At 47.3% G+C, this 11,934-nt stretch overlaps 1 protein-coding gene across 1 annotated transcript; it reads left to right on the forward strand.

The window, feature by feature from the left end:
• The first annotated feature begins 650 nt into the window (after positions 1-650).
• ZNRD2 (zinc ribbon domain containing 2) lies at positions 651-6,473 on the forward strand. Its single transcript, XM_078606124.1, has 5 exons — positions 651-759; positions 2,739-2,893; positions 3,215-3,299; positions 3,627-3,898; positions 4,408-6,473. The coding sequence occupies exons 1-5, from the start codon at positions 744-746 to the stop codon at positions 4,636-4,638; spliced, it is 759 nt and encodes a 252-aa protein (XP_078462250.1). The 5' UTR covers positions 651-743; the 3' UTR covers positions 4,639-6,473.
• The last annotated feature ends 5,461 nt before the right edge of the window (positions 6,474-11,934 follow it).

Consider the following 11,934-nt stretch of genomic DNA (forward strand, 5'->3'; position numbering starts at 1 on the left):
TTTCTAATTTGGTATGCCTCAAAAGTATAGAAAATGGCTATTATTCCCCACAAACTTTGCTTTTGTGACATGGACTTTACGTGAAGGAATGACACAAATGCACACCGCGTTTTTTAGTTGAAAATAGGTAAATTTAAAAATATCACTGTTCTGGTCACAAAAGCAAAGTTTGTGTGGAATAATAGCCATTGTCTGGACTTTTGAGGCATAAGCAATTAGGAATTAACACTTACTACCCAGGGACAAACAAATGTTTGTTACACAGTGTTATTAATGGAGTGGATTATTAACTTTGCTTTTGTGTCATGGTCACAAAAGCAAAGTTTGTGGGTAATAATAGCCACTTTCTGTACTTTTGAGGCATAAGCCATTATAAAATAACACTACCTAAAGAACAAAAACAATTGTTACACAATTCATCAGCAAAATCAGGATAAGATCGATTCATCAACGCAAAGCAAACTCTGGACCGGTTTCGACATTCAATGCCTCATCAGCCCAAGCCGCCTGGACCGCCCCTCTCCCCCCATTGGTTCAGCCAACACCATCGATCCCCCATAACCGTGGGTGGGGCGGCGGGTAGAAAAATCGAATCGCGTTTTATTTTGACGTTGCAGTCTCACGAGCCTCCGTAAGCCCCCCACCTTCACCCCCACCCCAGCCCGCGTCATCCCGACAACGCTTGGTCGCTTCATTTCAAACTCGCCATTAGTTCCTCTGTGGCAAAGATTCCACGGCTCGAGATGGCGGTGAACTCCGGTACGGCGTCTGAAGAATGTTCGTGCGCTTTGTGCGGTTTAAAAAAATGAGATGAAACCAAAAATGTGTTTTGATTTCGCGTTAAATTCATTTAATGCGTCGCATACTTGCGAGGCCCGGTCTCACCGCGCCTCCACCCCGGGCTCGACTAGAGGCGGCGGCCGTGGGTAGTGAGGGGTGACCCAGGGCGGGAACCAGGCGGGACCGAGGCTTCGGCCCGCGCGCCTTCGGGCCTAAGAGCGTTGCTAAGCGAGACCAAACGCAATTAAATAAACAAACGCACGCTGTCTATAAATGCAACATTTGCGTAACCGCAATGCGTAATTTACAAGCGTAATGTGTCGAATGCAGTGTATATGTAGATAAATGACTTGTTGTTTCTGGCCTTATTGTAGCGTGTGGGTGCACGTCTGTGTGCTCATGTGCACGGTTTATCCAAGTTGTGTACCTTTGACCAAATAGCCAGAAGTGCGTGCGGTTTCGGCAGAAGTCGCAAGCCAAGCGAGGTCTAACCTGGAACGCCACCATCATCATCATCCTCACGCTGCAAATTCACAGCAACGTTCAATCTACACCGACTTTTAAGTGTCATTTAAAGTCCCCCCCCCCCCCCCCCCCGTAACATCTGTCCCGCCCAGCAGTCGAACGACAACTCAACGCTTCAGAGTCACGGTCGTTTATGTCTGTTAAATATTGTGCGCGTTATAAATGTGTATTATTTTTAGAGGGGTTATTACAATGCGTCGTGGGCAGCAGTGCGCGACATCCATTTGTTGCACGGTACTTGTATGTTTCCCCGTCTGTGTTCACCAACCTTTACAAATCCGCACCGACCAGCGTGGTGACGTATGGTCTCATAACCCCCATTGCTCGCACAGCGTACGGATGTGGAGTCATTGGTCCAAAAATTGGCATTCAAAAACTACCCGCAAAATAATTCAATGTGGATGACACAAAGGAACAGTGGCTCTCTACTGCTATACGAAGGCCCGCTTGGAGGCCAGGTGCTGAATCACCTGTGTCTGGAGAGAGACAGCCGCTACTCGGCGTGCCCTTTCAAATGTTTGAGATGAGATACGAGTCGCTTAACGCGTGTGAACTATTCAGAGACGACCCTGCGTAAAGGGATCTATTATCGCAAAGAAATCATTATATTCAATCACAAATACATAAACTAGTCTAACTTTTTTTTTTAGATTTGAATCTTTCGTGACTGCAAGGATTCATATTCTTAGGTTTTTTCGGTAAAGTCACGTAGGTAAAACATCAAAATTAATAATAAAATAAAATAAAAGTCACGACGTTTCGGAGGCAACACAAGTCTCCGTCATCAGGTGGGACCGTCACAGCCAGATTAGCTTGATGCAGCTAATCTGGCTGTGACGGTCCCACCTGATGACGGAGACTTGTGTTGCCTCCGAAACGTCGTGACTTTTATTTTAGTCTAACTATATACACAGATACGTTGCATACGCATACAGCATGTGCGACTGCAATACCTAAATCTAGTTCTTACAGGGATTCAATTTCAAGGAGCCCTGCTATAATGAGATGCTAATTCTTCTTGGTTCTTTTGGTAAAGTCACGTAGAATGGAAATAATAAAATAATAATAAAAAAACATAATAAAATATACTCGACAGATCTGCTCTCCGCCTGATGACGGCTGCTTGCGTTGTGGCCGAAACGTCGTGAGAATTATTTTACGATGTTTTATTTTTATTATTTTATTATTTCCATTCTACGTGACTTTACCGAAAGAACCAAGAAGATGAATCCCTGCAGTCACGAAAGCTTTAAATCGAAACATAAAAATTATTTAATTTTTATTATTTTATTATTTCCCTTCTACGTGACTTTACCGAAAGAACCAAGAAGATGAATCCCTGCAGTCACGAAAGCTTTAAATCGAAATAGAGATGCTAATTGTGAGCGGGCGGCTGTAATTTCTACGCGTGCACGCTGTGCCTGTGCGTGCAGCGGAGCTGGCCGAGGGGCCTTGGGAACCTCCGAGCGAGGCGGAGATGAAGGTGATGACTGCTCGACGCGAACGGCAGGACAAGATCAGCAAGATCATGGGCGAATACCTCCTCAAGGGATACAAGATGCTGGGCGAGAGCTGCGATGAGTGCGGGGTGAGCAGAGGCAGTTGCAGTTGGTTGGGCGATGCGTGACCGGCGTTCCATTTGTGTTTTTTTTTATGTAGGGGATTTTCCCCAAGCTTCCAGTCCTTCCGACAGCCACGTTGATCAGAATCTTCTCTGCAAAAATGCATATCAAATTGTTACGCACCTCACTTGCTTGATTATTGTTAAATGTGTATAACATGATGGAAAGAACACTTTGATCGTGTGGTAGTGGCTGCAACGGTCAGTGTAGGTGGAGCGACTTTTTAATTTGCTGTGCTGATGCTGGTGTCTGTTTTACTTCCCCCGCCCCCCCTTGCCCCATATCAGACGATCCTGCTGCAGGACAGGCAGCGGAAGAACTACTGCGTTGCGTGCATGGAGTTGGACTCGGACGTCGATAAAGACAACCCAGGTACTCTACCTAAGGCTTCAGTGACGATGGTGATAAGGTGTTGACGAATGCCTCTGAATGATTAATTATTCGGGGTGATGGTTTGAATTACGTATCGATTTATTTTGCCTTTGTGGGGCATTTAGTATCTATAATGGTACAAATATGTAGAACATATTGTGCGTAGTTCAATGCATTCATCGTGAGAATCGAATTTTTGTGAAGAACCAACGCATCTTCAGTAGCCAACCTCTCAATGGTGTGCTTGTGTGTCCCTCCACCTCTGGGTGTTCACGTGACTATCCGCGTGTGTCTGTACGTGCCCACATGCTCCCGCTTGCTGCGCAGCCCTGAACCCTCAGGCCGCGTTGTCCCAGGTGCGCGAGCGCCGCATTAAGGTGGCGGCGGCAGCAGCGGCGGCAACGACAGAAATGGAGGGGGACGCCGGCATTGACGGCGCAGAGGAGCGCGGGGCCCGTCCCGCGGGGCCCCGCGCCGAACCGGCAGGGCTCGCCGTGCCCGACGTCCGCCCTGGCCTCTCGGCTGGGCAAGGGGGGGGTCCTGTGGGGGCCACAGCCCCCCTGACCACTCTCTCCAGCACCTTGTCGGGCCTCACATCGGTGAGCTCACTCACCCACGTACTCACAAGCAACTAGGGTAGTTATACGATAATTAATGGACAATTGGCTTCTGATCCAATGATTTATTTTAAATTCATAGATAATATAATGCAATGTGATTTTATATTAAATGCATGTATTGGCACGGGCGAATGTTAAAATCACATGGTGCTTATCAGACACTGTATGCTCCAACAGATGTGTACATTGCTGAACTTCGTTTTTATTGTTGGACATTTCAGCCATCATCATCATTAGGCATGAGTAATCCACTTTTGGATGAAGGCTATCTCCTGTGATATCACAAATCCATCTCGGCCCTGATCATGTGTTTGTGTTCACATGTGTAGAGGAGTAGAACTACTCAACACATGCACATGTGTGTGAGCTAGTATGCTTGCAGGCAAACGCGTGTTTGATTATGTAATTTACGCACGTGTGCTTCTCATCCCACCCCAACCCCACTCTGACCCCACCCTCACCCCACCCCCACCCCACCCCCAACCCAGTCAACCGGCCTGTCCCGCCCGGGTGGGCGTGACGGTTCCGGCAGCGGTGGCGCCGTGTCGCGGACTGTCGCCCGACGGGGCGTGGAGGAGGCCGAGGCGGTGCTCGTGTGCAAGATGGCGTGGGCATCGCGCGAGCTGCAGCACACCGCCTCGGTGGAGGGCAGCACCCAGCTGTGTGCCCTGCTCAAGGTCTGCGCCGACTCGCTCCTCGCCGTGCGTCGCCTCCTGTAGCCGTGATGCGCCAACGGCGAGGGGGTCGGTGAGGTGGGAGAGGCAGGAGGTGAGGGGAGCCGGGAGGGGAGGTCGATGAGCGATGGAGGGTGAGCGGTAGCGATGGGAGAAGGTGGATTTGGTGTCGCGCGTGAAGTTGTGCCACGTGACGAGTTGCGTGTGTCACCGTGGAGCGTGGTGAGGTGCAGCGATTGAGTGGAACGCATCGTAATGAATGGATGTGGAACGTGTTGGAAGTGCGTGAAAAGGATGGAACACGTTGAGGTAGGCGAAGGATGTTTAACGTCCCGAGGTGGATTTAGGAGATGAAACGTGTTTAGGCAGATGAATTAGCCGGAACGTATTGAGGTGGAACATGTTGAGCTGAGCTGGAGGGATGTATGGAGGAGGGTCTAACAGATGACACTGGTGGAGCATGCAAGGTGGGGCGAGGTTTCGCGTGGGAGAGCTGCACGTTTTTCACGCACGCAATCGCCCCGGTCGCCCGCTATTAAGTAACAGCAGCGCGAGTTATAAAACAACATGGTGCGGGGAGACCGTGGGCGAGAGCACAAGGCGCGTGTAACTCACTACTAACACCGTCACATCCCCCGTACACCCGTGTCGTGACGTATTGATGTTGATCACGAAGTTGTTGTGGGGGGCGGGGGAGCAGGAATAGCGGGGGAGAAGGTGAGGGGGATGCAGTCTTTGTGGACACTACATTGCCTGCTGGTGTGAATAGTTTGTCAATTTTGTGAGACGGGGTATGTGACCTCACACCACTGTCCCGAGTTACCTGTGCCCACGCCTCCATTTTGGGAAAAGCATTCTTGCATTCTGCTTTTGCCAAACAATGATGGGTCATACAGAGCGAAGTAAAATTATAATAGTATAACATAAAGAGATGGAAATATGAAATACAAAAAAGTCCTGGCGCTTTTGTTAAAATCACCGCAACTCATAAAAATACTGCCAGAGCCAATTATATTTGTGTTTGGCGCTCACAGGGCATGGCAATTGGTGGGTTAGTTTGCGTGTGTTTATTAGCACAATCATTATGGTTCGTACTACCATTTGGCTGGTACACTATTTTTCAGAGCGGCAGACTTCTATTAGAGTTGGCATTCATTTCAATTGGGATAAGTGAGGGATTTTCAGTTTTGTGTGGTGACCGGCGCTAAATATCATCCAAGTCCAGATTGGTGACCCACACAGTATATCAACATTCGTCACCGCATCCAGCATACCTCTCACTATTATGGGCTGTGGCTGCTATGAGCCACGTGCCGCCCACCCAAGTCTACCAGCCACCTGGGCAATGTTTGTCGTGACTGACCACTCTCTTAGCTTGAGACCTGTTGGCAGGAGTGGTGAATACTGGGGACGGTGCCGAGTGGTGGCCACTAGACTATACCCAGGGACTCCAGCCAATGGGGGCGTGCAACGCTGTATACTCTACCGCAGGCGACGTGGTGAGCGCTCCTGCGTAGGTTTTCGCGGTCGTGCCGTGTAGCTCTCCGATGTGTTTTAGTGTTCGTGGAGCGAAACCAATTCCGTTTCCGAGAGGAGCTCCCAGCACGCGGAGCAAAGAGTTGGACATCGTTGCCGAGACAACACGCGGTACAACCCGACAGCACATTAGAGAGTGATGGTCACTTCGTTAATGTGAGTGACCTCTGGATAGCTTACTGAAGCGTTTTTTTTTATTCCTTGCCCCCCCCCCACCCCCAAAGTCATTTGTTTAAATGTGCATTAAACTTAACATGTCTGAAGGCTTTTCCCACACACACTGTTGAATGTTGGCGATGCATTTGAGCATATTAACGTGAAATGAATAAAAACTACGTAAGTTACTTCCTGATGTCTCTGAACTTGCGCGTGTTGTCCGATCTGTGAGTTCACTTTTTAATCGCAAGCATGCATCTCTCCATCGTACTTCTTTGCCCACTTTTCCCCTATTTTTCTCCATTGTCTTAGTGAATAAAATTAAGTTGGCCTGGGCATGACACATCACTGGAAGGGATGGTTGCCGATGGTCGAGACTAACTCTGGAGTGGCAGCCAAACGAGTGAAGACGCCCAAGGGAACGTCTACCACGTAGATGGAGATTGTTACATTGCTGGACCCTGAGAGATGGTTTTGGCATGGGGAAGCCTTCAGCAGGGGATGGATCCTGGCTGATGAAATGGGCTGAGTGACAAAAAGCAGATTCTTGTCAATCGTGTTGAGGAACAAAATCAATAAGCAATGCCTCCAAACCTGACTGCTGCTGAGATATCGAGTGTCGAAACTGGTGCACAGTTTGTATTATTAACCAAATGCTTATGAAAATATGCACTGAATCACAGAAAGCCACTTGACTGATGAGATGAATAGGTTGAATGAAACGTATGGGTCCCGTATTCTCTGGCTTAGTTTTAATGATCACGCTGATTGACTGACGTGATATGTCTTGCACAGCTACTTTGTTTAGGAAGTCTCATTGGGGATTCGTCAGTAGAGAGACTCATTGCAATAACTGGCCAATACCGCCACTTATTGAACAGATTTTATATCAAACAGTTTGGTGATGTTGCTGCGTTGGCAGCGGTGCACAAGCACAATTAAGTAAAACTAAACGCATTCGTCGATTAAAAAAAAACTGGCCATCAAAAGGAAAACTATACAATGGAAGACATTTCGGGCAATGGCCCTTCGGAGCACACGAAAACCCCCCGTGTGTGACATTGTAGATGATCAAATGCAAGTATTTGTCAGCAGAGGGCAGTGCAGCATTACAGATCACTGACAACCGCCGTTCACTCAGTGGTGGTGCACTCAACCACGACGCTTGTGGCAGGCCAGATGCACGTTGAGGCCACGTGAAGTGTCAAAAGCCATCTGGCAGGAGGTCATGAAACACACCCAGGTTCCGTGGGTTGACTGAGATGGCTGGTAGGTGGACCAACTGCGCTCCCTGCTGTGCCAACTCTTCGTTTTAGCCGCTCGCCGCTGCGCTCATTGTGAGCATCGCTCCTCTGCCCTCCCTCCGTTGGTGCTGGAGGGCGATTGCTTCCAACTCCCCAGCGGCGTCTTTCACGAACCTCATCACAGTGACAACACACTGGGGCTGAACGATTAATCGATTTCAAATTGAAATCGCAATTTGAAAATGCGATGAGCAAATCGCAAAGGCTGCGATTTTTTGCGATTTGAAAAGTCATTTTTCTTATTGGAATTGTTTTATTTTTGATTAGTAGAACTTTATTTATTTAACTTAACAATTGTTCTATGTATTCTTGGTTCCGTAAAGTCACGTAGAAGGGAAATAATAAAATGTTAATATATATTAATATTATAAAGAACCAAGAATATGAATCCCTGCAGTCACGAAAGCTTTAAATCAAAATGTTATTGTTCTATGTATGATTGTTTTATTTCAATAAAATGTTTTAATGAATACATCCATAATAGAGGTTTTTGGGTTAAATCGCGTAAATATATAAATGTGTCGTTAAAACCCGCCACCACCCGACACAGACAACTACTAAGGGTTGTCACGTAAACAGAACGTGCCAATTCTTCACTAGTACAGCACTAACCGGTGTGTTGGAGAGCCAAGCCACAACATTTACAAAGCAAGTACGACGTTTCGCCAGTAACTACAACTAGCTTCATCAGGCGACAGCCAGATTTGTGGAGAAGTCCTCCTGTTTCGTTCCTTTAATGGAGACGTAGATGTGTTGACCAAGCAGCTGCGCTCTTGCACAATGTGGGGGCCGGGGGATTACTGAGGCAACGTACATGATGCATGTGCATTATGCGAGCCCTTTGAGCTTGTCCTTCCTGTCTATGGTGTTTATTAAGATAGCCCTACCAACGGTAATCCCTATTGAAGTACGCTGCCCTTTGTAGGCATGCATTAAAATAATGTATTATTTGATGATTCGCTTCCACGCAGCACTAAGGCGGTAGCTATCCGAACGGTTAAAGTTATTTTGATTTCTTTCAATTTCGATAGATTCTCTAATTAGTCTTGGCAAGTAGTAGCTAGTTTTGCACAAAACTTCAATTGAGTGTCCTGTTTGCCCAACATAACATTTACCACACGTGCAGTTAATCCTGTACACACCTTCTGTTGATAGCTTCGGTAATACATATTTTTTACCAGATATTACATTATGTATTTTATGTACCGTGCCAAATCTGACTCAGATGTTTTGTTTTTCCAAACATCTGGCTAGTGTATCAGTTACTCCCGCAATGTACAGTATTTTGATCGTTTTAATTACTTGGGCAGTTTCAATGCTCTTGTTATTTAATTTGGTTTTGGTATTCAATGCCCTGTTGATTGGGTGGTAGCGGGTGTTAACGACACATCTATATATTTATGCAATCTAACCCAAAAACCTCTATTATGGATGATATTGGTCGCGAAAGCCGACGTGTTAAACTAATAAATACATGTTGGAAGCAATTAATATGTTTAAAGTTCTCATCCTTGCATTAGAATATATAGAGAGCAGTTTATATTTTGATGGTATCATGTGGTAATGCTCCAGCACATGTTTTAAATCTATTACACAGTGAATATTGAACTGAAGCTTGACTTTAAAAAATGTAATCGCAAATCAAATTGCAATCGCAATGTCAGAAAAATCGCAATTAGATATTTTCCCCAAATCGTTCAGCCCTAAAACACACACACAACACTTCCCTAAACACACATCGACTGGATTGTTTCATATTTCCACGCTACATATTTTAGTCATGAATATAGACCGTACCACCACCACTAGACCGGGGGGCTGGTAACCTGCGGCTCTTTAAGCACTGCTTCGTGGCGTTATTTATTAAAAACCGTCTCGTATTCACATGCATTGCGGCTCTTGAAATATTCAGTGTTTTTACCGAATTCGAAAAAAATGTCTCTTGCTATTTTGGTTGCCGCCCCCTGCCCTAGACTATGGACCCGTGCCAGTATGGTAACTACAAACACCACAATGCGAAAATAATACTTTCACTAATAATGTGAGTATTTGTTAAGTGGTATTTGTGTGTAGCGGCGAGCGCGCTGCGGACCTGGCGACCCCAGTTCGATTCCCGCTCACGACCAACACCAGTGACGATTATCAGAACCGGTCCTGGGCCTCTTTTAGGTCGACTCAGCCTAAAATGAGTACCTGGGGAGACAAAGGCGGCCGGGCGTGGTGCTGGCTACCCACCCCCTCGTGTGCTTTGCCTTCGCGAACAGCACTTGCTCCAAAAGACTGTAAAGGCTATACTGGGGGACATTTGTCTTTGTTGTATTTGTGAGTGGGTTGGTGTGTGGCCTCCAGATGCACCTAGCCTGGCACAAGCTCGCGTGGTGATGTCACCGCCAAATACAGACGACAGGGGCCTTCTGTTGCCTGTATTTTTGTGGATGTCTGCGCGAGCTCGGTACGAACCCGGCGACCCGAATTCGATTCCCAATCACGAATAAAAAGGGAGGGCGAATATTTCACCGTTCCTGTGTCTTCGCTAGGTCGACTCGACCTTAATTGTATACCAGGTGCGTGTATAAACATCAACACGGGGAGACAAAGGCGGCCGAGCGTGGTACTGGCCACCCACCTCGTGTTCCGTCCCGGCCTTAATAAATGCTCGTTAGCAGCTTTTGTCCCAACATTCAGTTAAAGGCTATACGGGTGCCTTTGTCTTTCTATCCCTTAATAGGCGCTCGCTAACAGCACTTGCCCCGACAGTCTACGTATGGCTACGCAAGGGTCTGCTCGTGTCCGTGTGTTTGTTGTTCACGTGTCCGTCCGTACGTCCCGCATGTCCGTGATGGCTTGCTGCCTTAGAACAAAGCCTCGCGTGGAATTTTAAGGAGCAAGAGAGAGGGAGGAGAGCGTGGTGGTGGGGCGACAGGGGAGTGGAAATGAGAGGCGGGGGAGGGAGGAGGGAGTAAGACGGGGAGGGATCCGGAGGTCCAACGCAAAGAGTTATATTTGTATACACGATTTGCTGCGGGGGATACATTTACACTATTGACCAATTATGAGACAGAGCGGCAGATAACCTAATTAAACACACACGGGTTTTGACCTCAGATGTCTAAATGTGCCTTTATTTATTTAGCTCAAAATACTCTACAAATTATTCGGAACGCGCACGATCTCATCAGATGTCGGAAGCTAAGCAGCAGTGTTTGAGTGAGTCTGGTCAAATGCTTGGGCGGCACGACCGCTATGCATGACAGGTGGATTTTGTCGCAGTCTTCGGATTGTGCCTCTCCAGGAATCGAGGAGTTTAGATTCTCACGCTGCGGGAGTTTGTGCCAGGTGGTTAGAGAGCAGTACAGCAACATTCACCCTTGTAAGGTTAAGGCTATACTGTACTTCTATGTTCCCAACTCTCGATGCTGCTCACCCACCCGCCCTTCCACCAAAACACAATGACCAAGCAGCGTATAAACATTAACCAGTTCGGAGCAATCATCATCGCCCCCCCCCACCCTACTTGTGAAGACTTGGCAGGACCCCCCTGACACAGTCATGAGACTCGAAGAGGCCTTCCTGGTGTAAACATGTGGGACAATAATAATAACAGTGAAATGCGGTCAAAGACTCATCCTGGGGAGGCCTTCATCCAGAAGTTCAGTGACTCAAGGGACACACGTGCGTACACGTGCAATACTCCATACAGCACGCTGCATGCGATGAGTTGCTTTGATCAAGCCGAAGACGATCATCACCTTTCACTCGGTTCTATTCTTGCGATAGGCAGCGATGTAGTTCAGGGGCGCGATGCCAATGTCGAGGTCTGCGCTGCCGCTGCTGGTCACGACGAGAGGGCTTCAGGAGTTCGTTCGTATCGTGTCCATGTTCCTCTTCCTCCGTTGAAGGAGCAGAGGACCACGGTGGGTTTGCTGTACGGTCTGTGGTTTGGATTGCATGGCCACGATCGCACTACTATGGCTTGTCTCTTTAATTTTCCATTCATCAAGGAGATGCGGTACAGCATCATCAGCATGTTGATAATGAATTCTGATACAGTTGATGGTTTGCACCACTGGTGTCTTCGATGAGGAATGTCAAAGCCAGGAGTAGGAGTGCGATGTTGTTTGGATCTCCAACAATGAAGAATAATCTTGATTTGAAGCTTTCGTGACTGTAAAGTCACGTAGGTAGAAAAATAAATGAAGTAATATCTATTCTTTTTTGTTTTATTTTATTTTTCTACCTACGTGACTTTACCGAAAAAAACAATGAGTAATGAAGACTAAACCCACAGGAGGCCTGGGCACGGCGAGGCGAAGCGTGAGAGCGGTCGTGTTTATTGGCCCATCGG

This window comes from Lampetra planeri, chromosome 25 (genome assembly GCF_965212315.1).
Source record: "Lampetra planeri chromosome 25, kcLamPlan1.2.h2, whole genome shotgun sequence".
Classification (NCBI taxonomy): domain Eukaryota; kingdom Metazoa; phylum Chordata; class Hyperoartia; order Petromyzontiformes; family Petromyzontidae; genus Lampetra; species Lampetra planeri.

Excerpts from the sequence above, each read along its gene's own strand:
- ZNRD2 (XM_078606124.1), top strand. Across the intron at positions 2,894-3,214 it reads AGAGCTGCGATGAGTGCGGG|ACGATCCTGCTGCAGGACAG; the intron begins GTGAGCAGAGGC and ends GCCCCATATCAG. Across the intron at positions 3,899-4,407 it reads CCTTGTCGGGCCTCACATCG|TCAACCGGCCTGTCCCGCCC; the intron begins GTGAGCTCACTC and ends CCCCCAACCCAG.